Source organism: Phalacrocorax aristotelis, chromosome 2 (assembly GCF_949628215.1).
Source record: "Phalacrocorax aristotelis chromosome 2, bGulAri2.1, whole genome shotgun sequence".
Taxonomy (NCBI): Eukaryota; Metazoa; Chordata; class Aves; order Suliformes; family Phalacrocoracidae; genus Phalacrocorax; species Phalacrocorax aristotelis.
This window is the reverse complement of record NC_134277.1, coordinates 130,455,902-130,483,815: the sequence shown is the minus strand read 5'-3', so window position 1 is coordinate 130,483,815 and position 27,914 is coordinate 130,455,902. Positions and strand designations below refer to the sequence as shown.

At 40.3% G+C, this 27,914-nt stretch overlaps 1 protein-coding gene across 1 annotated transcript in view; it reads left to right on the top strand.

Annotated features, from left to right (window-relative positions):
• Nucleotides 1-27,914, top strand: part of CPA6 (carboxypeptidase A6) — an 85,377-nt gene that overhangs the window by 17,809 nt on the left and 39,654 nt on the right. Inside the window, exon 2 of the mRNA XM_075085166.1 lies at nucleotides 20,454-20,529. Coding sequence (XP_074941267.1) covers nucleotides 20,454-20,529 — 76 coding nt within the window. The remainder of the gene's footprint in view (nucleotides 1-20,453; nucleotides 20,530-27,914) is intronic.

The following is a 27,914-nucleotide window of genomic DNA, read 5'->3' as shown; positions in this document are numbered from 1 at the left end:
TGCAAAGAAGCCCCTTACTTTTTGTAGAAGTAGAAGAAGCTGCTGTTAGGGGGAAAAAGAATTCTGATACTTATCGCTTGGATATTAAACCCTAATAAAAACACAGCATTGTTTAGTAGGAGCATCAGTAGATTCCAGATGAAGGGAGCTAGGAAATAGAGGCATTGAGATAGTTCATCCTTAATCTATTCCATCTATGTATTGAGTACAACATCCTAGTATTCTTGCCCCTACATCTGACACTTCAAGCATATATATGACACACCGACTCTGCTGAATGGTCTAGGGCCATCGTACCATCAGGCCTTCTGGAGTGATGGAGCCAGTTATATTCATCCTGATCTTAAGAATTAGTTGGTTGTTTTTGTTTTCTGCTCAAATTATGCAATCAAGAGAATACTTAGTCATCTGAAACATCATGGAAAATGGCTTTCCACTGTGAACCTTTGTACTCAAACCCAGCAGATAAATAGCCTAATGCTTTTGTTTTCCTTTGCTCATAATTTTTTGAACTTCTTTTAGAGTCTGCACAAACTATTTGAATACTATTAAGTCAGCGATGACTGGGAAAGTGGAGGAGCATCAGGCCAGAGGATTGCACTCAGCACTCCTCTCTGGCTCTGTGTTCTATTTATTGCAAGGTCACTGACTTCTCCTGCACCCCAGAAAATTATTAAATGCCAGTATGTTATGCTGAGTGACAGTCAAGTGTTTGCATACAAATGCCTTCTAACCTCTACAGATAGACCTTCCCCAACTGTGTTTTCTATAAAGATGTAAAACTTCCTGTCTTTATGCCAGTCCCTCTGACTGTCTGCCCACCTCTTCATGTCCAGGTTCCCATTTTCTATTTCCTTAGTTCTGTTGCTGCTGAGCCCTGCCTCCATCTTCTGCAGTGTCCTCCCTGCTCTTGTGATAAGGATGCTCCCACTTCTCTTCCAATTTAGTATTCATTTAGAAATTGCTACTGCCCCCAAACATTAGGCCAGTGATGGGAACACAATGGATTATGAATCTTTCATAGTCTGATATCAAAAGCATAAACATTGTAGTGGGGTATTATTAAGTATGCTATTAAACTGATTTGAAAACCCTTAAAATAGTTTCACTTATAATATTGGTATCAAAGGGAGTGTAAATAAAAGGGCTTCTGCTTCTTCACTGTGAACAGTGGGACAGGGGAAGTCAGCAGCTAGCCTGCTCTTTAGAGGATGCCCAAAGGCAAGTTTTAAGTGTTGCTCATTCAGTGTGAGCATTAAGGAGACTTACAGCATCAGGAATCTCTTTATATCCAAAGTGACAGCAAAAGGCAAGCTAGCAGCCATCCTGCTCTGCTCCCTAAAACAGCCACAGACCCAGTGTATTTCTGTATTTTGCTGTATTTATATGGTCATGTGTGATAGCACGGTCATTTACAACAGTAATAACACAGCACGAGGATGCTACTTACTGCTGCGGAAGACTGTATCAAGCTCTAGCAGATTACCAGGCTTCCTGTGGTCAAATAGCACCCAAATAGTCACCCACCTGGGGAATTAGGCATCCGTTCACTTCATCTACTGAACTGATAGCCTCTTTTTTACACAGTTCATTCTCTTGGCAATTGACCTTCAGAATAAATATGAAATGCGAACCTCAGAGCATATACAGAGCCTCCAAAATCTATCAAATCACTTAGTAAGATCCATCACTTTTGGCTCAGACAAAGTATTTCCTAATTTAAAGCCGACATTTATATGTTACTCAAAAATAGCTAAACATGAATACTGAAAAGAAGAAAGAAGCTAGAAGCATCAGAATTAGTAGTAAAACTTTTTACAGCACTTAATTTTAAAAGTTAGGCTAATGGCATGAGATTCTAAAATCTGTAAGAACAGAGAATTTATGGTTTTGCAAAAGACCTTTAGAAAGCTATGTTCATGCATAGCTGGATCATTAAACTATTTTATGGACAAGTTTTGAAGAAGAGTGCTTCGGTTTCATTGGCACTTGCTTAAAACTGTAATATTTCACGTAAGAGTCTAATGTGGAACTGAGAAAGCTTATTTTACACATTTAAGTAAGTACCGACTTTGATAGCATTCAGATCTCAACACTTGTGTAACATAGTGCCCCTGTGGGCAGAAAACATCTGTCAAGTAGAGCTGGTAAAAACAAAAGTTACTCTGGGTGTTTTTGATGAAATTGGCCTTCAACAGAATAGAAATTCTGTGAGAGATTTTCTGTGCTTTCACTGACCCCAAAAAAAGAGGCAGCAGAGGTCTTTAAAAGATATTTTGATAAAAATTTTCTGGAAACTAGATTGACTGCCGCCTTATTATTTCTCTGGAACTAAATAAATTTCCTGAGTAGTTATTGGCAAACCAGGATTTAACTCAGTTATGACAAAGTCAGAGGGTGAAAATTCTCTCGCCAGAAGGCAGGATGACTTGTAGCTCATGTGTTAATGACGTGGATTTGAGTGGGGAAAAAAAAAACATTTTCCACAAGCAGTAATGTAGGATATACATCCACACTCTCAAACACAGTCGAAAAAATGCCTTTCAGTAGTTACACTGTCTTTGGTAAATTTAAAGTATGAATTTTGGTTAAGCAAAGACCAACTGAAAAGTCTTGGCATATTGAGTCAGAACAGCCATCCTTTCAGGTTATGTCTATGTTGGCAAGTAGTGCTATGTAGACATGCCGATGAGACTGGACCAGCTGGTGCTGAGGACCAGAACTTCTCCACACTATATGAATCTTGTTGGGTTTTGCTTTGGACTGGCAGATCTGATCCCACAGGCTGGCACTAATTGTGTTAGTAATTATCCAGATCACTTCAAATCACTGCCCTTGGAGCTTAGAAACCAGCCGGCTGAGTAACTACTGAAGCAGTTCAGGATCTTTCACACCATTCCTTTCATTAGCTGAGGACCGAAGTGAGTCATATTTAGTGAACAATATTTGTCCTTCAGTAATAAATTATTTCTGGTGGAAGCAAAATGTTTGCCTGTGTGCACCTGGCCCACCCATCTGAGTGGACTTTGGAGAGATGCCCCATCAGCCTTGGCCTTGGTAGCAGGTCTTGCGTGGCTGGGGAGAGCCGCATGGTCCGCTCAGGTCAGCGGCTGTGGCCACCCCGCGGTGCCCGCCTGGTACTGGCTCACTGGGTGCTCTCTGCCTTCTCAGCTCCTGCTGTGAGGCAGCTGTGCATCACCGTAAACCAGCCCCATATACGTTAGCTATGTATACACCACACCCAACACAAAAATAGCAAAGCATGAACTCTCAGCACCCATCTTTTCCTTGAATTCACTTGCAAAAGGTGTCTTTTGAACTCCTCCTTTAGGGAAACTGAGACATCAGTAACAAGAAATACAAATTCTCTAATAATAAAAGTGGTTAATACCAGGCTTTCACTTTTGAAGTTACTATAAATGGAGTCGTATTACCATGAGCAGGCTTAAGAAGCACAGGGCAAGTCCCAACAGCCCTGGAGAGGGACAGAGGCTGGGCTGAGGGTTTAAGAGAAGATGCAAGCTTGTCTGGCGTTGGCAGCTTCCCTTGTAGTAAATTGAGCACAACTGTTCTCAGCTTCTTGCCTGAGGGCAGAGGGGGAAAACCTCTCCTTACACACCGCACGGTGTTATTCTCCACATTACTTCAGTTGTAGGTTTTACTGAAAAAAAGTTAACAGATTCTGTGAGGGCAATTCAAAGCGCTTCAGCACTGCACTGCTGTTCCTCGTGCAGGTGGCACTGTGCAACTGAGCCTCTGGCTGGCTGTCATCCACCGCAGGTACGTCCTGCTGACCCTGGGCTATAAGGCTGGACCAAAATAAAGCGCTGTCCTTGAGATGCTTTGATAAAGATAACCACCTTTTGACCCCTGCTAAGATTCAGAGAATCTCAAAGTAATTTTATATTGCGTATGCCTTCCAGAGGCACACCAGGAGGTATTTAAGGACAATAAAGTACTTGGGCATTAAGGAAGGGAAAAGGGAAGTGTCCTACTCTAGGCACCATGGCAGAAACAGTTGCTGGAGGCAGGTTACAGGCTCTGGTGAGGGCAAGTAGGATTACTGTGGATATCTGAGGCTCCTGCAGCGTGGCCCTTCGTACAGCAATGCTGGGCACTTCACTAGATCTGTAGCATCGTGGTCATTCATTTAATACTTATTTGTACATTCAGTCATTCACTATGTGTTTCTTAATGTCCAAGACTGTACCCCTTGAACTAAAATGCTACCTTAGAGTTTTCTGTTTACAAAAAAACCCACAAAAATTCACTTTTCTCCTTTTTCTTACATGTTTTTCAGCAGTTCCTTACTGTTGTGCTGAAGCTGCCTTACCCAGCTTCTACTTAACATCATTTTGATGTGAACATTTTATTCTGCTACTTCCTTGCATTGTTCACTTTTACTGTGCACTATTTCCCAGCTGAGTGGCATTTAAAAGTTTGGAAATTTACTGCTAAAAATATTTTATTAATATTTAATATTTTTACTATTTATTAATGTTAATATTTATATTGGCTCTATTTACAATATTAATACTATTTAATAACATCATCTTTGCTGTTCCTATAAAAAGAAAATAAAAAGCAGATGATCTAACATCCTTCTGTAATTTATTTTCCTGTACAGCTTGCAAAGGTTTGTCCTTACCAGAAAGGAATTTAGAAAAGACTAGCTTGACTTTTCACCATTTCCACAAAATCAAAATGCTAAATGTGGCAGATGAGCTAAATGTGAACAATGAGGTCTAAAAGTAGACTTTTTTGCTCTGGCAAATTGGCAGATCTGAACAGCTTTATTGTAGCACTCACTCAAGCAGTTCATGCCTGTATTAACAGACCATATAAAATACGTCATTTCAATGTTAAGCACAGCTATATGGATCTGTTAGGAACAGGCTACAAGGTAATTTGCATTAGTCCGACATTCATAGTATAACCTAACCATCACTGATCGCTACAGCCTCTTTTATGAGAAGTCAGAATACTGTTACTCATTATTTCGTGGAGACTGCATTAGGATGAATGATTCCCAATGCTAGAGCCCCTTTCTGCTACAGAGGAAGAGGACAGCCTGTAAGAACTTTCAAACTAAAACTGAACAGTGAAAAAAAAAAAGAATCCTTAAAATGCACTGTACTTAGGACATTCCTGTGATGCGGTAAACTCCCTTCAGTATGTCATTAAGATCAGTCACCTAAACAGGAGTTTTCACGTGCTGCCTGATTTATATCTGTGCTATTCTGGGCTGCTGAGTCTTTCTGTTGGATATAAAATAGAAAAGTTTTCATTTTCTTTCCATGCAGAATGGGAAAGTTTCTGGAATCTCCTATCATTTCCCACTCATTTGTCGTCATTTTCAAATGGTGTTTTGGGTATAGACTATTATTCCAATGTGCTTCAGCTCAGTAAGCCTTCTGGTGTCATGGGGAGACCCTTGTTGTTAGCAGCTTTGTTGGATATTGCATCTAACTCACCCTACAATCAGGGTATTTTTAAACAGAAAAAAAAAATGAAAGCAATCAGGATGGAAAGTGTTGCTGTGAGGGCTGTCTTGCAGAAAGATTTATTTGCTGATGCAAGGTAGGTATCTTTTAAATGATACCAATAAAGAACTTACAAACTACAGGGCAATAAACATCCTACAATGAACATTTTGCCCTAACATCTGCACATCACAGATACCAGCAGATAGGAAAACTCAAGACCAGATTCTGAGTTTATGCAAGCAGGCGTAACATCATTGACTTGAATAAAACAAGGTATCTTAACACCAACAAAAAAGAAAAGAACACCACATTCTTTTGGAAGATGTTTTAAGAAGCAGTTTATTATTTAAATATGCAATATAAATCTTTCTCCTTACAGTCATAAACACAGATTGCCAAGAAGTTAAATATCAGCCTTGAAACACAACTACAAGATGCAGACTGCGTTTATTCCTCGGTGAAGTATTTTACCTCACTTTGGTTAGGTAAATAACCTCACCAAGACCTATTCAATGGTTCATTGCCTGTTACTCCTTATTTGTCACTCTTATTTTAAAGATATAGATTTATGTTTTGCCTATGAGGAACAGGAATAAAAGCCATTCTCAGCTGATTCAAGGAAGCATGTCAGAATGTGCAGAGTGGTTAGGTCAGTGTGCAAAGCTCAAAATAAAATGCTCAAAGCAATCATATCCCTGGAATCAGGGAACAGCAACTTTGGGTTCCTTAAAGGGAAGAAAAAGGCAATAAAATAGATAGCCTAAGGTAAAGCCGCCAGAGGAAGAGAGTATAAAATAGCTTAAATATATTGTGCTCTATACTGTATTGGTTCTTCCGCAAATATTTCACTGTGCAGATGATGGAGAGAGGACTTCCAGAGGATGATGCATATCTTTAGCAGTCTAAACAGTCTTGAGATGCCCATCTCTCATTATTCAATTGTATTTTCAATTGTATTGAAATTATAACAAGCTAGGCAGGTACAGTTAGGCTGAACATCTTAACCACAAGCAGATTTACCACTTTTTTGCTTAGAGAAATCTTATAATGGCATCCTCTGAGGTCAGGATATCAGCAAACTCAGAGGCACAGAAGTTTTTGTAGTATTCCAAGTCGTCCTGCCCAAACAACGGCTAATACAATAAAGAAGTAAATCCCAAGCTTTTACCTCCATAATTATGCAACATGTATCTCCAATATTCCCTCAAGTTAGAAGTGATTTTGCAGAGAACTGACACAGCATTAATCTAGTGGAGAAAAATTATTTCTCAAGCAGCTTATGAAAATGGCAAAATATAATTGCCTTAATGGCTGGTGCAGCTGCCTTACAGGAACTGTCTTCAGAGAATAAATAATTTCATTGCCACTAAAATATTTATTTCCCTCCCCAAGACTTCAATTTGATTTTGGTTTTTAAATAGTATTCTGCATTTGGTGTGCTTGGGTTTTCTTCAGCACTATAGGTTCCATTTTCCAGTGACAGGATAGCAGGTCAGTTTTGTGTAAGATGCTCAGAACCGGTTTATGCCATGAGGAAAAAGAAGAAGATAATTAGTTTTAGAAAATCCAGATCAAAGAAGAGTCAGATTGTGTATATGCATATCAAGACTAAGTTCAAAGATTCAGACCCATCAAATTATGCACAGCTATCTTGTTTATGTGTGACTACGTTATACATTTCCTTCCCATTCGTTGCCCACTGTTAAGTGAGACTGCAAACTTGCGAACTACTATAAACATGTTTAAATTTACCATCCTGAAGTCTTTTTTATCGAGACACATAGTTAAGTATGTGCAAGAACTGTGATGTATGTATTACAACATCATTAGTGCTTAAGACTGTCTTACGTGCCTGCACAGGGCCTCTCACAAGAAAATACTAAATACCACTTGAAGAAATGCACTGCCCAGAGAAGCAGCTGCAATCACATCATGAGCAGAGCATTCCTGGGTCACCTTTCATTTTCTGGGGAGCCTAGCCAGGCTGTAATTCTTCCCCACCGTTTACTCTACATTACTTACCAGTTTTGTTTGGTTTTTTTTTTTAAGCTTTCACTTTTGGCACTGAAAAACAAAACAGGCTGGATCCAGCTGAATTAATAATAAAATGTATGGCAGCCCATCTTAACAAGTAACTGGCCAGCACACACGTCAGTCCTGCTCATCACAATGTTTCATGGGTAGTCTACCCCTGAGAAACCTTGGGCCAGGTTGCAACCTAAATTTATGGCTATAAAAATGCACGAGAAGGGTGAAATGTAGTATCCTGATGGGCTAGACAAAGGCATTGGGAGTCTTGCACAGCCTTTATGAAGGGAGCCCCATGCCCAACAAAGTGGGTCTGGACCCCAACTCCTAAATACAGCTGACCTCAGGCTTTCCATGGTTGCATCTAAATGGCCCTTACTGATACTTAAAATCACTTTACTTTTGAGATTTAAAACAAAACAAAACAAAAAAAAAAAACACAAAAAAACAAAACCAATCAAAAAAGCCACAAAACAAAACACAAAACCAAACCAGCAATAAAAGCCCCACTTTCCCCCTTCCCTAAAAAATAACCAAACAAAATCCAGTATGTTATCAAAGCAAAGGCATTTTTACATGGCTATTGTGCTGATTTTCACAGCCTATGAAATAAGTAATGAAAAAGAAATTTATTATGATCACATTAAACACACTTTTTTGGCTATTGTTTTTTTAACAACATATATTTTCTGTCTTTATCCTCATTTATATACACTATATATTGCCATGGTTTAGCCCCAGTCAGCAACCAAGCACCATGCAGCTGCTCACTCACTCCCCCCTGGTGGGATGGGGGAGAGAATCAGAAAAGTGAGGAAACTCGTGGGTTGATATAAAGACAATTTAACACGGAAGGCAAAAGCCGCGCACGCAAGCAAATCAAAACAAGGAATTCATTCACTACTTCCCACTGGCAGGCAGGTGTTCAGCCATCTCCAGGAAAGCAGGGCTCCATCACGCATAATGGTTACTTGGGAAGACAAACATCATCGCTCCAAACATCCCCCCCACCTTCCTTCTTCTTCCCTCAGCTTTATATGCTGAGCATGATGTCATGTGATATGGAGTATGCCTTTGGTGGGTTGGGGTCAGCTGTCCCAGCTGTGTCCCCTCCCAGCTTCTTGTGCACCCAGCAGAGCATGGGGAACTGAAAAACTCCTTGACTAGTGTGAGCACTACTTAGCAACAACTAAAACATCTCCACGTTATCAACACTGTTCTCATACTAAATCCAAAACACAGCACTATACCAGCTACAGTGAAGAAAAATACCTCTACACCATCTAAAACCATTACATATATGCTTTTGACAAAATATTGATAGCAGTGCTGCAAGCAGTCACCTCGATAGCTGCTGGCCAGTGAGCAGTGAGTGTGGCAGGGAGGACTGCCTGCGCGCACCCGGGCTGGCAGCACTGGCTCTCCGGGGTGGCCAGTTATCATGTAACTCCTATGGTACGATAAACAAATGGGATAAGGTATAAAAGGATGTAAAACCCATATTGACAAACAAAAAGGCTCACGCAATAAGTTACAAAGCCAGGAACTGTATGTATAAGCAAAAAGACTATATGCATCCATAAAGCTGTGTGGAGCAGCTGGGTAAGTGTTTTCTTGTTTGTGGGCTGAAAATGTCCCACCAAGGAAGGCTTCTAAACCTTGTCTATAAATTCATCACCACGGAAAAGTGGTCCTCAAGAAAGGACATGCTGTGAGTCATGAGGTTTCTCTTTGTAGTATTACATCTGGTTCCAAAGTGTTGTTTCGAACTCTCATGTTAAAATATATCTGACCTTTATCTGAAAATTATAAAAATGTGAACATCAAAAATCTGTTATAATTAGTAAAATACCACTTTGTACTGCAGGCACATGCATACTTAATTTGCCATCACAGGTAATCGGATTGATAAAAGTAAGGAAAGATGGTTCAGTAAATACATTGCAATTTGAAGTATACATGGTGCAGAATTGGAGCTGCACTTTTCAGTGTATAATTCCCTGAAGCTCTAGATTTCTGTGACATGACTGATTAGAAGCTAAAAAATTTTTGTTACAATTACTTCTTTCTCCTCCTGACTCACACGTTTGGTTTCCATGTTCACTGAAAATGCAGTTAAGCATTCTTATTTTCATATCCACTTCAAAAAATGTTTTTGAAAGTTGATTTGAAGAAAACCCATTACGTAATTAAACATCCAAAAACATTTCCAAATTTTTCAGAACATTTTGTTGCACAAAACCTGACAATGCTAAATGAAAAGCACATTTGGTGGGATTTGTGTATATTGGTTCCCCAGTGATGTAGGTTTCTTCTGGTGCAGGCATAGATTCCCATCAGCGATGTGCACCTTGCATCCCTTGGCAGGGAAACAATGGCTGAACGCAGTGCCGTGCGGTCGCTTGGGATTCAGCTTGAAGCTGAGATACATCCAGGTAGTGCGTTAAACTGGGAAATACTCCCAGGTATAGCTGTAGCTCTTGCAGAAAGCTTGACTTACTGCTAGGTTTGTCTCATCGGTCTCCTTATTCAAGGCTGTTGGTAGAGAGCAAAAATGACACTGTGTACCAGGGATCATGGAAACCAACTCTCCAGAATTTTTAATTCAAAGGGTCTGTCTCTCATCTCTGCTTTATATATATTTTATCCACTCCTTTCCTGCAGTATCATTTTCAGCTGCTGGGAAGATATTCTACCATACAAACTGTTCAGGGACAAATTTTCAAATATGTTTCATCTCGGTCTAGGTGTGCAAGGTCTCCCCTTGCTGAGGGACTCTCCTCATCCCTGTTGTCAGAGACACTCTACCTGGGCACAAAGTTTTGCCGTCTCAGGTCAGCATCATCACCTTGTTCATGTCCCTGTGGGGAAAATAAGAGGGGTCCCTGTGAGACTCTCGGTCATCTGCTGTTGTAGGATTTAGCAGTTAACATCATGTGTAATTGTTCCTGGGCTCAGTGCTTGCAGATTTACAATTTCTTTGAAATAGCATACAGAGTTAATGAACAGTTCAGCACCCAGGCCTCTATTACCCTTATGTGAAACACAGGAATAACTGATTGTCCTGCCATGGAAAAAAAAAGCCTTCTGTTTTTTTCTTGCTTAACCTAGCGAGAAGAGGTAAACCCCTTGAAAGCAATGAAATTACACCAGCCTACGAAGTAACACCAGCAAAAAGAGAAGTAGACCCAGGATTTTCCTTACCACACTCTGTAAATTTTGTATGTTCCCCAGCTTTGAAATCTATGGATCCTGTCTTCCTGCAAAACTGTGGAGAGGCATGTCGTGTTTGCCCTTTATTTGTATCGTGACATTAAAGGTGTGCTTTCCATGAATTGGAATACAAAATCATTCTGTTGAAGCAAACTAGGTAATAAGTCAAGACAGAATAGTTTTGGGAAACTTAACATGCTACAGACATCTCGATGCACCAGTATTTCACGCCGTAACATTTTTTTAGTCCATAAATATTTTCATCCTTCTTGCTGTAACTTGCATAAATGAAAAAATACACAGAAAACACTAATGATAAGTCCTAAATTAAAACTAAGCTCACCATCTTGACATTTACTTTTTAAAATATGTATGAGACAATTCCTCTGATCTCTTTTTTATACACTTCTAAACTCACACGCTTACCAGTTATTTGTGTTTCTGTGCCAAGTACAGTAATGAGTACAGACTTCCTTCTGCTAACGCTGAAAGCCTTTATACATTCATGAGAGCTTGAGGGTCAAGGTCTTAAAATAAGCTCAAGAGATTGCTAATCAGGAATAACCAAATACTTCCAGACTTTGTCCCATTCAGCAACAAGAATTTCTTCATGCTTTTGTCCCTCATTCTCTGTGCCTTGAGTTATCATTACCTGCAAAAATACAAAGGGGTTTTCTTTATCCCCAAATTATTTTCTCAGGTCATTTGTGCAAGGAAGCTTCTAGCCATGTATTAGAAAAACTTGATGGACTTAATGACTGAATTAAAAGAACTCGGATGAAATTCAATAGTTCGAATTTAAGGATCATACATACAGGAATCTCTTCTGTTGGACCAGGGAGGAAAAAATCCAGTAATGTAGTAAGCCATAGGATGACTGTGAGCTCCAGCATGTTAGGACCATAAAATAGACTTTTCAAAGGAGTAACAAAGTTTACACAGCACTTTTGGACCATGTTCAAAAGCAGAAAAGCAGGAACAGGTACAGAGAAGAGCTACAAGAGTATCTGATGACATGATCTCCAGATATGTCATCAACCAAAATTATGCTGTTACTCTGAAATTACTTCTCCAAAGATAGGAATAATTTTGAATTGAATTCATTACAGACGACGAGAGGAGCTAGAGAAGACCTGCTCATCACAAGAACTTCCTCTTTGCTGTTGAAGGAAACTGCATAATAAATTTAGCATGGTTCTTATGACACTGCTATAGAGATTGTGTTTAAAATAATAAATGAAAAAAGAAAGATAATTAAAAATTTAAGTGAAGAGCATGACTCATGAAAATAAAAGTAACTGGTTCTTCCCTTCTGTTTTCAAAGATAGAAGTATTGTCTGGTCCTTGAGAAAACGTCATCAAGGCAGATAAATTGTATACCCCATTCAGTGGTTGTCACACAGTTGGAAATGTGCAGTATTTGACTGAAACGTTCCCTTCTTCAGTTGCGGCAGGTCAAGTAAACACATAACTCAGAAAAATGAAGCCCACATAGTTTGTGTTCTGTAAGTTAAGGATTTTCTATGAACTCCAAACATTCTAAAGGAAGATTTTAGACCTTAGTCTGTGCTAAGTTATTTATTAGTATCAGAAAAAAATAGTTTTTTCACTTACTTCTGGGTGTATGAGAGTTTTGATATAAACACTTTTAAAAATAGTATATGGTAAATAATTATTACCATGTTTTTTTCATGGTAAAATATTAGGGTTTAGTATGCAGTGGTGACAACTTACACAATTTTATCAGAAAACCACCAGTGTTTAAAATTCTCTTTAAAGACTGTAGAAGACTGCTTTCACTGAAAATGTAGCACTTCATATTTTCCAGGTTTGTAGCTTGCCTGAACAGCAAAGAATGGTGTTTATTTCCAACTTTGAGCACATTTTGCAGTTTCATAGCTGCCTCCAAAGCAAGCGAGCGTGGACATCTCTTATTTTGACTCTTTGCTGTTTGTTACATTACAAATATCAATTCATTGTCTGTGGAAAAAGCATAAAAGGAAGGAAGTTTAGCACCTACTAATTTTTCACTTAACCTTGAAAAGTAAGGATCCTCTACACACCCTTTTTGCATACAGACAAGACTTTGGCAAATTATATATGTTATGAGGAGACTTGTATGGAAAAAGCTCAAGATGTGGAAAATATTACAGTATTTGAAAAAAAGCTTTTGTAGGATATTGAAAAAGTAAAAAGTTGAAAAAAGGATCCGAAGGAGTAGCACCAAATAATAAAGCATCACTATTAAATTTAAAAGACATAAGCTGTAGCTTAACATTGCTTACCTTCGTTGTGCAGATTAGTCTAGATTTTTTCAGTCTCAAACAGCTTTCCTAGAAAAGCCAAAGCCATCTCCACGTGGTGTGATGGTACTTTGGCTTTAATAAAAGTAAAGTTGTCAAGGAATAGTGAGGTTTAAACTTCTGAGAAAGGATGTAGTTTTCAGGTGACCAGGCAGAAATGCTGATTTTTATTTCCCCACCATGAGTGAACCATGAGCATCTACTGTCTTTCTGAGGCATTATAAGACCTGCTTGGCAACTGAAGCCTCTGTCCAGTTTCATGCAGGGGAAAATATAACCATTAGAACAAATAAAGTGCTCTTCTGCCTCTTGCGTGTGTGTCTGCAATAGAAAACAGGGTCTGAAGAAGCCTGGTCCATTTTTCAGCATCGTACATGTCTGAGTATATCTGCTTCTCTCTAATAAGATCAAAGGCCAGCAGAGGAAACTAAGAGCCGCATGGCAAGTCAGACCTATGGACTGTTGGAGGTCTGATATCTTTCTAGGCTTAGAGATGATCTTTTACAGTGCTTGTGACACCATTGAAGTCTATCAGGTAAATGCATAATGTTTCGATACTTAAGAGTTGTATAATTTTGTTCTTTAGCTTCTGTGAAATGTGTATTTACTGCTTTCCATCTGTGGTCCCTGCATTGCTCCCATTACTGTAGCCATCTGGAAGCTTAAAAGTCATGAATGAATTTATTGTCTCGATACCCCCAAGTTTAAGAGATGCTATCACGCCCATTTATAGGGGTGGGGGGCTGAGCCATATTTATGCTGTCAGCTAAGTAAAGCTCTAAGCCTAAGCTCATCCGTCACACTTTGCAGGCAAGTGTGCACTCAGCTACAGAGTCAGGCTGAATGCCACACTTTTACAAGCACTTGTGCTTCAGGCACACCCACTGGGACAGAGCCCAGGCTCCTGCTCAGGCCATTGGAACGGATGGGGCAGAGAGGCACCAAACAAGCCAGTCCACCAGCAAATACTCAGTGTGCAGTTTTTACAACTGAATGACAGGCAGCAACCTGGATATAAAGCATATGGAGCTCAGTATAAGAAACCTTCTGCCAATTCTGCACTTGACTTGACTTGTAGATGACCAGTGATGGTTTGCTCAAGTCTTAAAGGACATTGGAGCGCAAAAAATCTAATGTAGACCTCTAGCACTGAACCATTTGCCCCTTCAGCCTTCTGCTCTTGCTATCTAAATTCTGTAACAACCCTCTTTCGGACTTGGTGTTCTTTCTTTGATTTCACTGAGATCAAGAGCAAATCTGCTCTGCGGAGTCCCAAGGCACTTAATTTGGAAATAGTTGCTGCAGTTGTCTGAAAAAGTATATGGGGCTTAGAATGAACTGAAGCAATTTTGAAGTTCAGAAAAGCATGTGAACTTCTGTGTGGATTTTTAGCATTGAGGAGGACTGGGGCTGCAGGCACGTGCAGGCTGTGGACTAGACCCTGGCCTGAGGTTAAGCTAACTGATCAGGACATGGATAAACTACGGCACACGATACAAGAAATTGCTGGGTATGACAGTGTGAGAAGCTGACAAAAATTTCAGATAGTACTCTGAAGGCTATCTGGATCATGCAGGAGGTAAAGGAGGGGTTATGTGAGAAATGGCTGAATTTCACAGGTAATTGAAGGGGAGTACCGGGGACATCTGGGGGGCAACAATACCTAGGTAGCCCTATCAGTAATACCATTTGAGGCTGGGATTACCTAGAAATACCAAATTTGTGTACAGATGTAGGAAAGCTGGGACCAGCTGAGATAAATTAGGCTTGAGTTGTTTATTTGCAAGGAGGTGGAGAGAGAAAGCAAGGTACAAGCATGATAAAAGGGAGGACCAAAACAGGAAAAGGGATAAAAATATACGCAACTGTTGTAATAACGTCTGTCCAGGGGCACTGGCTGGGCAGCCCCGTGCTTGATTGCCACAACCTAATCACAATGGTAAACTAAGCTTGTCTGGCCACACCACACAAGCCCAACATGCCTCTGCAGTCAGGAGAAGAGGGAGGATGGGGGTAAGCCTTCCTGTTTGGGCAGGGGAGCACCCAGACTGACAGATAAGCATCCTGGTACTGCCAGACCCATGCCAGGCCTGACAGCATCACCATCTACTCATCACTTCCATACAAAGCACAGAGCAACTCACTGGAGAAATATATGAGCCATGGAAATAAAGAAGCAGATGGGGTTATAGCAGAAGCTTCTTTCAATAATCTCTGTTACTGGAATGATGATGGTCCTTTCTTTAAAAGTAGCTGTGCTTGATATAATATGTCATTGGAAGGATTATATCCAAGCTAAACAGTCATCAGCTGTTTCATGCAAACATGTTATTACAATGCAGTTTTTAGGAAGTTAATTCAAATGAGAGTACATGCTTTTTCATTTAAGCAGACTAGTACAGCCCCTCCCTTGGGTCAAAATGGGCATCTCCCAAGTTTTTGCATACCTTAGTACTGCATGGTTAGCACTCCTTGTCATCTACTTTCTTACTTTGGCCTGTTTGTTTCTCCTAAGTGTGTATTTGTCTTGTTACTTATTTTCTGCCCTGAGTAACTGCCTTCTTTCTCTCTTCTGTTTGCATACAACTGGATGATCCATGGTGAAGCAAGATGGTATCGATTGCCCTACACACACTTTTATTCTTGAGACAGAGACATTCACTGAAACAACTGGTTCCCACTTTCTGTGTTTGAGCTGGATGGCTGTATGTGCAACGTTCACAAGCCATTGGAGGCCAGCTTTGCTTGGAAAAGCATTGTTCCTTAGTTGGAATGAAAACTGGAATTTCTGCAGACATTAACCTTTCCAGACCATCTGTCTCTTGAATGAAGCTGTTTAAAGGAAGAGTGCTAGTAATATAGCATTGTTTTAGTCCCTAAAGTTTTCTGCTTAGGTAAAGTAGGAAGCCCTTTTTGCACCTGAAAAACATTTATGAAACTCAGATATCCCATGCCTGAGAATTAGCAGGCAACTTGCATATAAATTCAGTTTTCAGAGAAGTCGTCTGTGCTATGCTGATAAATACATTGCAATACAGATTTTGCCTCCTCGGCATTTCTGCCTACACTACCCAGGCAAATGTTTTTCATTCAAAATTATAGATTAGGTGGCTCTTCCTTATACCAGGAATAACATCAGGGTTTCTGCCATAATAACTAAAAGGCAGAAAATATATGCAATGCTATCTAGAAAATACAAACGGTGCTCTCTTCTGATTGCATCAGCATCTGCTGTAATATAGAAAACCATAAAGAAGGGCTCAGGGAGTTTTGTAAAATTCCCTTTCCAGATGTCTTCATCAGGTCTCAGGAGGGAGCCTAACTTTATTTAAGTAAGTAGTTTTTGTAACAGCATTGACTTCCCAGTTGAAACTCTTCATCCCAGTAATGAAGAGAGATATAGAAATGAATGTTTTAGTATTTCTTAACATTTTGACTAGCAGAAGAGTTCAGCAGAGAAAAGGGAATGAATCTGTGATTTTCATCACAAATGATATCTGATGGCATACTGGGAGTTGATGAGAGGCTTTCATGCTGTAGCTTTTTTCAGATGTGCCTTTAAGTGTGTAGCTAGTTCCCAAGTCTTAATGAACCACTTAAGTGCAGCAGCTATGGCAGCTTGTTCTCATGAGCTATAATCCCTCCTCTACCTTTAGGAATGGATGGTTGTAAGTGGGGGTTTATTTTCTTTCTGATTTTTTCTATAGGCATTTGATTTATGACATATCATTCCTCAAACTGTGTTTAAAATCCTTGTAAAGCCTTTGTAAACATTCTTTTATTGGATTCCATGAGAGAGGAGAGAGCTGATTAAAGTTCATATTAGTCAGGAAAATAAAACAATAAGAAGGATTTTCCTGAAGGAAATGAAGAATTTACATCAATGCAATTCATGCCATTTGACTTCAGCAGGAAAGTTTCATGAGAGAGAACTACTAATTCCATCAGTAAAGAAGTTGTATATGTGCTGCAGAATGGTTTCATTTAATCCATCTGGTCTGTCCATAGATGAGTACTATGAAGTAAATGGAAAAAAAGTAAATTAAAAGAGCCAAAGAAATAAACCAATAGGTTTTAGTCCCCACTGGCATCAGGGAATATCACCCTTGCCAGGCCCATGTAACATATTCTGTGTTTCAAAAGCAGCTGTATCATTTTTCATGCTGTTCTTGAAAATATAAGGAGGTAATGAAGGAAGAAAAAAAGTCATTGCATGTCAGTGCTAGCCAACAACTGTTAACCCGTTTTGCTCAGACACAAGGCTGTCTCTGGGGACACCAGTAGTCTGGCTTCTACTCTTTGCTCACCACTCTCATCTGGTCAGTTCATTTCATAAAGCTTGTGTATTGCTCTTTGCAAAGGCTTTCAACTCTGTTAACACAAAATTCAAATGATCTCATTAAGTCCTAGCTTTAAATTCCATTAGCCTGGTTGCTAGGGGTAAATTGAAACTTTGATCTGGTGGATGTAAAGTTCTATATTGATTTCTACAAAATATATCCCATCTTGCTGTTTGTTTAGGAATCTAAAAAAATAGACTTTAAAGAAAATGTTTAGAGACATTATGGTTAGAAAAATAACCTTGCCTGCATACATCAGGAGAGTCTGACATAAGTCTGCAGGTAACACAACTTTCCCTAGATGTATACACGATCATTTACTTCTTTCTCCTCAACAGCTAGACATGAGGGATGGCAGGTGACCTCACCACAGGGTGATTCTGAGTGTTTGGGGTACAGCTGACATTTATCAGTCACATTAGTCCATGATCTGGTAGATTCTGTTGTTGGTTCTTAAATACTGGGTAGGCTGTTGGATTTCTACCCCAAATTCAATGGGTATTCAATAGTGTTTAAGGTAATTGATTTCTTTAGTGTGAAATGTAACTAAGGATGCTGTAAAGCTAAAAAATAACCTTAGGACTATGTTCTTTACTGGTAGATATCAGGACTAAAGCCAGATTCGGTATCTGTGCTTTTTTGAAGAATGTATAATGATTATCCACCGGCTGGCTAGCCTACAGAAGTGGGTGTTAGCAGATAGCTCTCCGGAATTCAGTGTATTCCTGAATCTTGCATGTACAAGAGAGGAAACTGCCTTGTCATAATGGCTTAACTGTCTTTTCGTAAAATACTAACACTACCAGGTATGCTAAACTGCTTGCTATGGGCTCTGTAGCAGCAGACCCAGCTTGAGGTATTTCCCAACAATGTGTCAAGTGATCAATCTGTCACAGCACCAATATTTTCCTCTTTAAGACAGGTCTTTCATCACATTGGAAATGACAGAGTTACTGAGCTAATCCAAGACAGTTTAGAGTGATGTGTATTAATTCGAGGCAGTACCTAAGTGATATCTGTTCCTTCAAAATTCCATTACAGCTGCATAACACATGCTTAGCTACTTATTTCATTAAAATCTGGTTTTTATATGCTGGTTGTCCCAGTCCTTCCAGAAAGTCCAATGAATCTTTATTAGTTACTTCACCTTCACATGTCCTGGGCAATCATTACTTCTTTTTACCCATTTCCTTCTTAACAGCTATTTAATGCTCTGAAAGAAATGAGTAATGGGAAATAATATTACTGTTACATGTATGATAAATTAAAAGCATCTATTTTCCTTGAAAAGATGCAGCAGTTGTAGCACTCTAAGAGGCTTATTCCCTTCTGTGTAAGTTCCTATACAGAAGGTTAAACTTGGCCTGGAAGCATAGTAATTTCCCCTAAAAATTTAGAGCTGCCAAATTTTAACAATAGTGCTTTCAGAAATCTTCCTTCTTAGGCGTAGACCATTTGTCAAGTAAGGTCAACAGCAGCCAAGCAGAATGGACTGAAGTCCACATCTCAGTACATCAGTGTTATTGCAGCCATAACCTAGAGTCTCACCAGACCAAAAACTTTAAGGCCATTAAACTGTTGGAAGACTTAGAAGTTTTATGGCTTGGGACCTATCCACAGGGAAAGCTCAGCAGGGGTGAGAACCAAAACTGAAGAGCTCAGACAGAAAGAAGGATCAGAGACTAATCAAGGGGAGTGGATGTTGACTGGAGAGAAAAGACTAAAGAAGAATGGGGGAACGGAAAATGGCTGCCAGAAAGAGGTGTAGTAAGCCATTTCACAATTCAGTATTTATTAAACCCAACAACCAATGCATTCTTCTGAACCACTTACTGGCGATATTTAATGCTTACCTATATATGCATTAAGGACTCTTGCAACAAAGATGAGTCCTACCAGAGCTGTAGCTGCTATACCCCAGAGGCAAGGGCTGGTGCCTGCTTGCTGAGAACAGCAGCGGCTTGGGAGCCTTCCTAAAGCAGTGAGGCCAGTAAATGCACACTGACCAGTGTTGCTTCTAGTCGGCCAAATATCTTCTCAGCAGACTCAGAAGCTTCAGAAAAGTAGGAGAGTGCACAATATATTTAAGGGTCAAACTTCTCCCAAGGTCAAGGGAAATTCTACTGCATAAAAATCCCAGATAATGAGGAAGCTGGAGATAAAGAAATTTTTTAAAAGGGGGTTATGGCTAGTGGACGGAACTTTGGAAATAAAGACATGCATGACCTTCAAGGTCTCTTGGAAGAGAAGTATTGAGTACCAACAGTACAAATTCAAGAACTCAAAAAGTAGGAAAATGCTGGAATTAGCGTTGCCTGCACATATTTATTTCAGCCCTCTTGTGTATGGATTATGATGATGATGATGTCTTAGTTACATGATCGCTCCCTATATTTTCTGTGGTCTCCAGCCTCCCATAGTTTATGACATGGATGGTGGTCATTGACTGGACAGCTCTTCAGTTTCTTGTTTCCTGTTTGCAAAGTTACGCTCATTGAGATCTGCTAAAGAAAGTGCGTAAAGTGAGCGGCTATTTTCTAGAACCTTCTGAGCATGTATGAACAGCTATTAATTTCACAAAATTTGTGCAAGATTTAATGGATAAAGCAAAAAGCATGCCCCTGATATGAAGGTCACCTCTCTTCTAAAGTCAAGTCCCCTCTTTAACACATGAGACGCAAGGCTCTTCAAAGCCCATTGAATGTTTAAACATACAAAAGCAATGTATCTTACCTAATCTTGACCTCAGAAACAGGTTATTTGTTTTGGCCAAAAAAATAATTTCTTTGATCTGAGGCAGATATTTAGTATGGAAGATGTCAGCCTGAATGGTTTAAATTAGAAGGAATGAATAAAACCATTAACATAGACATGGAAGGTCAAGCTGACAACCTGATCTGTAAAGAGCAAATAATTTTTATGGAAGTGCATAACCCAGAGAGCAAGTTTAGAAGCAGACCTCCAGTTCACCTGACATTTTGCAGATGCTGAAAAAGGACGGTAGCTACCTGAACCTATTTACTGTTGCACTGTGCTGCTGCAAAGAACCTTAAAGTGTCAATTCAATGTTCTGTTATTGGCAGTGACAAAGTCATACGTGTTGTTCCTGAGAACGCGAGGGAAACACAGATCCTGAGGGCTGCATTTAACAGGCTTAAGGTGAGTTTGATTATTTTAATCTTCTTTTTCTGATCTTTTTTGAAGACTGTAGTGGGTTAACTGACACGCCTTTCATTTGGCACTTCAAGCTGTTTTATACTCTGGAAAGCAGCCTTTTCCCATTAAATTCCTAATTTCCCAATAAAATAGTGTAGGAATTAAATTCATCATGCCTGGCAATTTTAACAAGAAACATGTATTGCCTTAAAATAATAGAAGTGCCACACTTGCAAATTTGCTTTTTTCACTCTTCCACTTCTTGCTACCATACATAGTTGCATGCTTCATTATCTGGCTGATGGTTTAACAGTGAGTTAATTCAAGATGTGAACACACACCAGAATAGGAAAAAGGAGGGGACTTCTCTCTGAGAATCTCTCTGGCAGAATCATTTTGTGGAGGCAGTTGAGAAAGTGTCTGTGAGACTCACTAACAAGCCGAAAAATTCCTTCCCTGGCCTTTACCTGCAAATATAAATGAAAAGCAATGGTGCCACTGTGGTAGCGCAGCACAAGAGCACCCTGCAGAGTGCTGCTTTGCTGGCACAGCTAGCAAAGGCACAGGCAGTCTCCACAGCAGTTTGGCCCATTATGTCAGAGGAGGATGGGGAGTACCTGTAAGCCAAGTCCCTGGCCCCTGCGACAGCATGGAAAGGACTGCACCATGCACATGGCTGCCCTCAGGCACTGGGGGAGCGGCAAGCCTCATTAATAGCCTCCAAAACACAGCCTAACCAGAGCAGAACCAGGGAAGTAACAACTTGATCACTGTGTTGAGTATGTTCCTGGAGTTGAACGTGAGTCCCAGGCCTGCCTCTTCCCCTGTGTTAGCTCATACTTTGCTTGAACCTGGCAGGCAACAGTTTACTTCTCCCTATACCTATGAAGGTAAAGGAGTTTGATGGGCAGCCTTACAGGCAGCACGGGCAGAAGCTGAAATCATCTGGCACAGCGAGCCTTCATTTGTGTCTGGCTGAAAAGAGCCAGATGGACATACACAAAGGAACAGGTTGGTAACTTTGGCAGTCCTGTGACAGTCTTGGGTCACAGCAGAGCACCAGTGGTACCAAAGTGATGGGAGCATGTGCAAAACCTCTGGGCTGCTCACTGCCTTCAACTCCGGCGAACTATTAGGCAGCCTGTGTTGTATCTCTGTCTCTGTTGAAACCTTGTGTAAATGATTGTGTTCTCAGTGAGTCAAAGAATGAAGGTGCATGTAATTTTCTAGTCCAATAGATAACATCTGTGATACAAGTAAATCGAATCTCAATCTACATACCAAATCAAACAAAATTAAGATCTTAGAAGGCCTCTTACACCCTCCTGAAAAGAATTCCATCTTTCAGTTATGATGAAGCCTTTTTGCTGCCATTTTATAACACGTAGACAGAGCTGCCTTAGGTACCTCAGCCCAGAAGACTTACTGCTGCAAATATTCCAGCAGTCCAGACATTGATGCCTTACTATCTTTAAGTAGAAAGGCTGAGGGTCTTTTCATCACCTCTGCATTTCTTAACAATATGTTCAGTTAGTTGCCCATTCAAGATACTATCTTTTGTAAATCGCATTCTTAAGACATCCAACCTGTGCACAGGTTGCATGAGGAATTTCAGTGTTCAACAGAGGCAGTGTTCAATCCTATGTATTATAGAACTTTGTACTGTAATGCCCAACCCTCCCAAAGAATATTGTCTTATATTTGTGTCTGCAGTGCTTACTAAGGGCCTGACCTTCAACTGTGAATGTTACTGTAATACCCCAAAAAGGATAATTGCTTTACTCCCAATTACGAAAAAAAAATCTAACTGTAAACCCAAGAAATACATGTGGAAGCTGGTTTTTGCATTAATTTCTTCCCCCTGGATGCTGGAACATAAAGGGGGAGCACATGTGTTTTTCCCTTTCACCTCATATTGCAAACCCTGCGAAGCGAAAGGGTTACTCACCTTCCTGCAACTGTTTCTCATTACAGAGCTCCCTTAGGCTCCCAGAAAGAGATTCCTTCACCCAATTCCATCAAAGTGGGAGCAGTAGAAACTTGAACAAATAATTACATGCTATAACTCTGAGAGCAGGATAATAAAATTTTGGCAAACTGCATCGGAATCTGACTAGTTAATTAGAAAGTGATTGATTCTGACGAGGTAGTAAGCTGAGTAGGTTGAAGGGAAGATTCAAAAAAGAGAGAGTATTTACACCCAGATTCATGAGAGCAGGCCGGGTTTGGCTCCATTTCAGGTCTTAGGGCTCTTCCATCTGCAGCTGCTTCACTGCCCATTTACCCAGGGTCAGACAGAAAGAGACACCTGGGGGGCTAACAAGTAATGGATATGTTTAACATTAACTTACCATTATCTTTTTTTAAAAAATAATAAATCTCAGGTTATTCACTCATGAAGGAGTGGATCAGCAATGACACTTCCTGCAAGTGCCAAGTGCTCACAATACCAGCGAAAGTCAGTAGCGGCTGCAAGTCATCAGCCCCTCTGAAGAACCATGTATTTAGAGTTGTGCAATTTTTTAAGTCTCCGTATCAGTCTCCCCTGTCCTTCCCCCGCCCCCAGACTTCCAGAGTTGGAAACAACTGACAGTGGGCTTACATTCAATTTTTCAAACATGAGTCTTTAAGCACAATGCTGATAATGTGCTTAGGAGAAAATAGAAGACAGTGCACAAAAAGAACCCCAATAGTGCAAAATAAGCGACAAACAAAGCCCAGATATAGTCCTGTTGCTGTCACACAACAGTATGTCTGACAAACAGAGCTGTGAACAGGGGGATCAAAAAGAGATACACAAATTGCTGTAACTACAAGTACTGCACTTTGGATGTTTACATTTTAGAGTCAGAAAGCCAGAATTGGTTTACAACACATCTCCTTTGAATCCATTTTGGTTTGAGCAATAAATTAATACCAACCTGTCATATTACTCACATGTTCTGTTCCTCAAGGGAAAAATAAAGCTGGAACTAGGCTCCTTTCAAGACACAACAGTTTTGTACCTAAATAACTGTCAAATAGCATCAATTTCACTTTTTTTCAGAGGAAGTGTTTTGGGATTAACTGCAAGTAGTTGGTCTATTGAAGAACGTTAATGTTTTATTTAAATCCATTTGGAGACTTCAACCTGAGTTATGATACAGCCTGATAGTATTCTCCACCATTGTCAGTATTAGAAGAAGAAAAGCCAGTAAAAATAGAAGTTACATCACTTTCATTCTTCAAGTGAGAAGGATACCTGCACTTGGGCTTCAATTCAGGCATATGTTTCTCTACCCTGGCAAGTTGGTCTGTTAGAGATGAGGTATATTTCAAAGGTACCAAAGGTTATGCTCTCTAGCGATGTCAGGATTAGTCCCCATTAGTCAACCCAAAGAAACACAGAAACTGCAGTGCAAAAGTCAAGTTTGGGGGGTCCAGTTTGCCCCCAGTGAGATCCACGCGCAACTCAAATGTTTTCAGTAAATTCCCAGGACGGTGCAAACACAGAGTAGATTCTGCACAAATGGATCATATTCTTGTTGCAGGATTTCCTTGCATACAACAGACCATCTATGCTGGCAAGGGAAAAAGAATACAATCCCTCCTGTCCCAAGCTCCCTCCTCACCAGTGGAGGGAGCTTTACTATAAATTTGTGGTGTTCCGTGTTTATTCCAGCCATTTCCTTCTGCCTTTAAAATCTACATTTGTGAGACAGAGTCACTTAGCCTTTGCTTCTGGCCTGTCTTTCATAATCCAGAGAATTAAAAGGAAAACTCATCTCCGTCCAGTCCAAGGAAGCGTATCCTTCTGAAGTTTGAGAAAATTATCCTGGTGGTCCTGCTACAAAGTAGCGTATTTTGGTGTCAGGCAGAGAATTAAGCAAATGCAAAGATACCCCTTCTTATTGCCCACTGATTTGGACAAAGGGAAAACAATCAGGAAGAAAATAAACGGGTGCTAGAAAGAGTGGCAATGTATCTTTTCACTCATTTTGTTTTATCTGCCTGTTTCTTAATTACTGTCCTTACCACTGGTTTTTCCTGAGTAGATTTTGTAATTTACAGTCTGCTCTAGCTGCTTTCATTCAGAAAGAAACACCAGGGTAGTGGGGAAAGAAGTGGGGAGATCTTTGCCTTCTGCCATGCTGAAGCCAGTGCCATAGAAGTCAGCAGGTTGCAAGGCCCATCCCTTTTGGGAAAAGGATCAGGCACAAAAGGAGTCCTTTCCTGAATGTGCATTTACAGAAACCTACACTGAGACATCCTTGAAGCATCATCTTGGAATTGACAATATGTCTTGATGTCTTTGAATTATCTCAGAATATGCTGCCAGTAATTAACTTGGGCAAAAGTGACAGTCTAGCCACAGTGTAAGCAACAAAACTCACAGAAGACATTGGATTACTACTCAGGGGCTTTAGTCCACGTGGAAACCTTTTGATCTCTTTCTACCAATACCTGAGCTGTAAGTTTAACTCACACACTTTTACAGAAGGTGTAGTCCCTTCAGACTTTTTAAATCTAGCATCTGGAGCTCTTTAAGAGGGATATTTTCCCCTTTATTTTTAAGAAAAAAAAAAAAGTCCTTATAATGCTTAGTGTAATAAAACCCTGAAACCTGCCTGAAGTGTATAGGCTCTGCTACAGTACAAATGCCATTGCCTATAGTGAGTGAATAATGGATAATGAATGTTTCATTCCACACATTTAACTTTTGGTTCATGAATTGCCCAAAGGCAAACCACATTAGTCATAATCACTTGCTGAGTAATTTCCACAAATTAGTTTTGGTCTGTAGCTCCATTGCCCACAGTGCTTTCTTATTAATCATTACTATAAATTGATTCCTTCATTGGCTGGTTCTGTTAACTTCTGGGTGACAAAATATTGCTTTTTCCCTGATGGGGTGAACATAGCATGTAGACCTGCACAGCCAGTAAAAATAGCCAGCCCTACAGATTAAAATTTGTCTGCTGTGAGTTCTGTAAAGTTGCTTAAAATTGCATGTGTTCAACCTATAAACTCATCCACAGTAACGAAGCAAAAAGGAAGTCTAAATGTCCTGAGTTCAATCAGCCACCATCCCAGCCTGCAAAACAGCAGGAGGTGGCTCTGGCCCCGACCGCTCTTGCCCCAGCCAGGCAGAGCGGGGTCCCCCGCGCTCCCCCTGCCAGCTCCTGCCTCCAGGACCACAGTACCACCATCTCTCCAGAGCAGGTTTTCAGAAAACTCTTATGCATCGTGCGCTGCGATGTATGCAACTGTTTCTTAGGGAAATACATGTCTGAGGTCTTAAGAAATTAGGCAGGTGGGGAACAGAGAGTCATGCTCTTTTTCAAGGCAGCAGATGTCATTTTCTGCTTTTCACTTAAGTGACAAAGGTGGTAGCAGCTGGGAGATGCCATCGGTGTGTATACAGCACTCTGTACCTCTTGTCTCCAGCATGTTCCTACAGCAAGTTTCTTTCAGTTTCTGTGGGGAAGAAAAATAAGAACCTGGTAACTGTGCTTCCCGCCAGTCGTAGCACCCCACACCCTTGAACACCTTTTGCACAGTCCCTGTGCCAAAGACCACTGGAGCAGATGTGATGGTGAGTATGACGGGGGTAAATGATGGTGGAGCTCCTCCTCCAACTTTCATGTAAGATGACAAGTAAGTTGCATAGCAGTGTTAAGGAACATTTTCATATGGATGTGATACACTAAAATGCAGCAAATTCTTCTGCAACTCAAGCACAAACTTATTGAGTTATTTAATTTTCTAGCTATAGATCACTGTCACAGTTTTTGGATCGGCTGCTGCTCTAACATCATCTTAAAGTTCAGATGTTCTGCTGCAGTCCTTTGCTCTTATAAATACTATCTCTTTTTATAGATACGGTACAAATCTTCATTCCTGATCCAGTGTTTAAGACCAGAAATACCTTTTCGGAGGTTCACTGTTTCCCACTAGTCATTTGCAAATTATTACAGTAATCAACAAACGAAAGAGAAATTTAGGATGTTAGTACCACAGTGACCTGAGTATTACAGAACTGCCCACTCTGTCCCCTAGGGCTCCTCTTGTCCAGCCGTTGTCCCCCTCAGCCTCATACACCTCTCCAGTGATTGGCTATTGTCTCCTGCTCTGTCTTGTTCAGGAGACAATTTGAGGAGCCTGTTGCTGATTTATGAGCCCTTTCAGGGTTTTAATTCTGTTGGACCTGACTGACAGAAACAAATGCCACATTCCCAAGGGCTTTGCAAAGAAAGTAGGATTTGCTCAGGTCCTCAGACCCAGCAGATTCTGTTTATCTGCTCTGGAATTTTCCTTTGTAAGCATTATTTTTGAAGTGCTACTTCATTTGAGTCTTGACTGATAACTTTTACTCCATCGGTGGCCTACAAGCACTTTTTATCACATACGCCTGACTGGGATGGGGGCTGTTTGTATAGGTAGCAAAGAAGCTACTGCTCCGTGAACATTCCTGGCATAATAGAGTTAGACCACTCATTCTTCAATAGCTTTTACAAAAGGAATTCCTGGGCACAGCCAGGCACTTCTTTAACTTTGGGAGGAGCCAGCCTAGCAGGCCTTGAAGTCACAACTCCATTCCCTTTTGTTTGTTTTCTAGCCCCTCCAACAGCTGCTTATCCATTGTAATCCCTGAATTGATCCTGTCATTGCAGCTCAGGGAATCAGAAAAATATCTCATAGGGGAAAAGGATCACTTGGCTATAAATCTGATAGTTACAGGTCCATAGGCAAATGCTGAAAAAGGCTTCAGAGAACAAAAGCCCATCTGAAAACGCGGTAAGAAAGCCTGTCAGCCCAAATGGAGATACTCCTACTTTGCGGAAGAAAAGAATTAGCTCAGTAGCCATGGCTGTGTGCATTTTACTTTGCACATACAGCAAATATATCTATATAGCCAGATGCTTTAGTCATCAGTCCAGATTTTGCCCTAACTCATAGTTAGGCCTCCAGTCAAATATGTGTAGAATATTTCAGATGCACAGGGAACATCAGGGGACAGCAGAAGTTATCCATCAATATATAAGAATACGTGCCTGTAAACCACTTGCCAAGCTCAGAAGAAAAATGTTGTTCCAGGAAAACTTTAGCAGAAAGATGAAAGATAGAACAAGAGAGCCCAGGTAGTGAGTGTATTGTTCTCACAAGATGCAGAAAGCCTAGACTGAGATGGGAGGAATCTGCTTCCCCTTTTACTGGTGAGGAAGTCTGAGTTCAATCTCAACAAAGTCATCAGCACAGCCCTGGTGGGAGCAGGATCAGACCAGGGCTTACTATTCCATTTCTTATGCAGTGCAGCAACAACTACAAAATGAACCAAGCCATAAATAGTTTAATAAGAAACAAAATAGGGGTTTGGTTGGGTTTTTCTAATGAGTCTGTTAAAGACT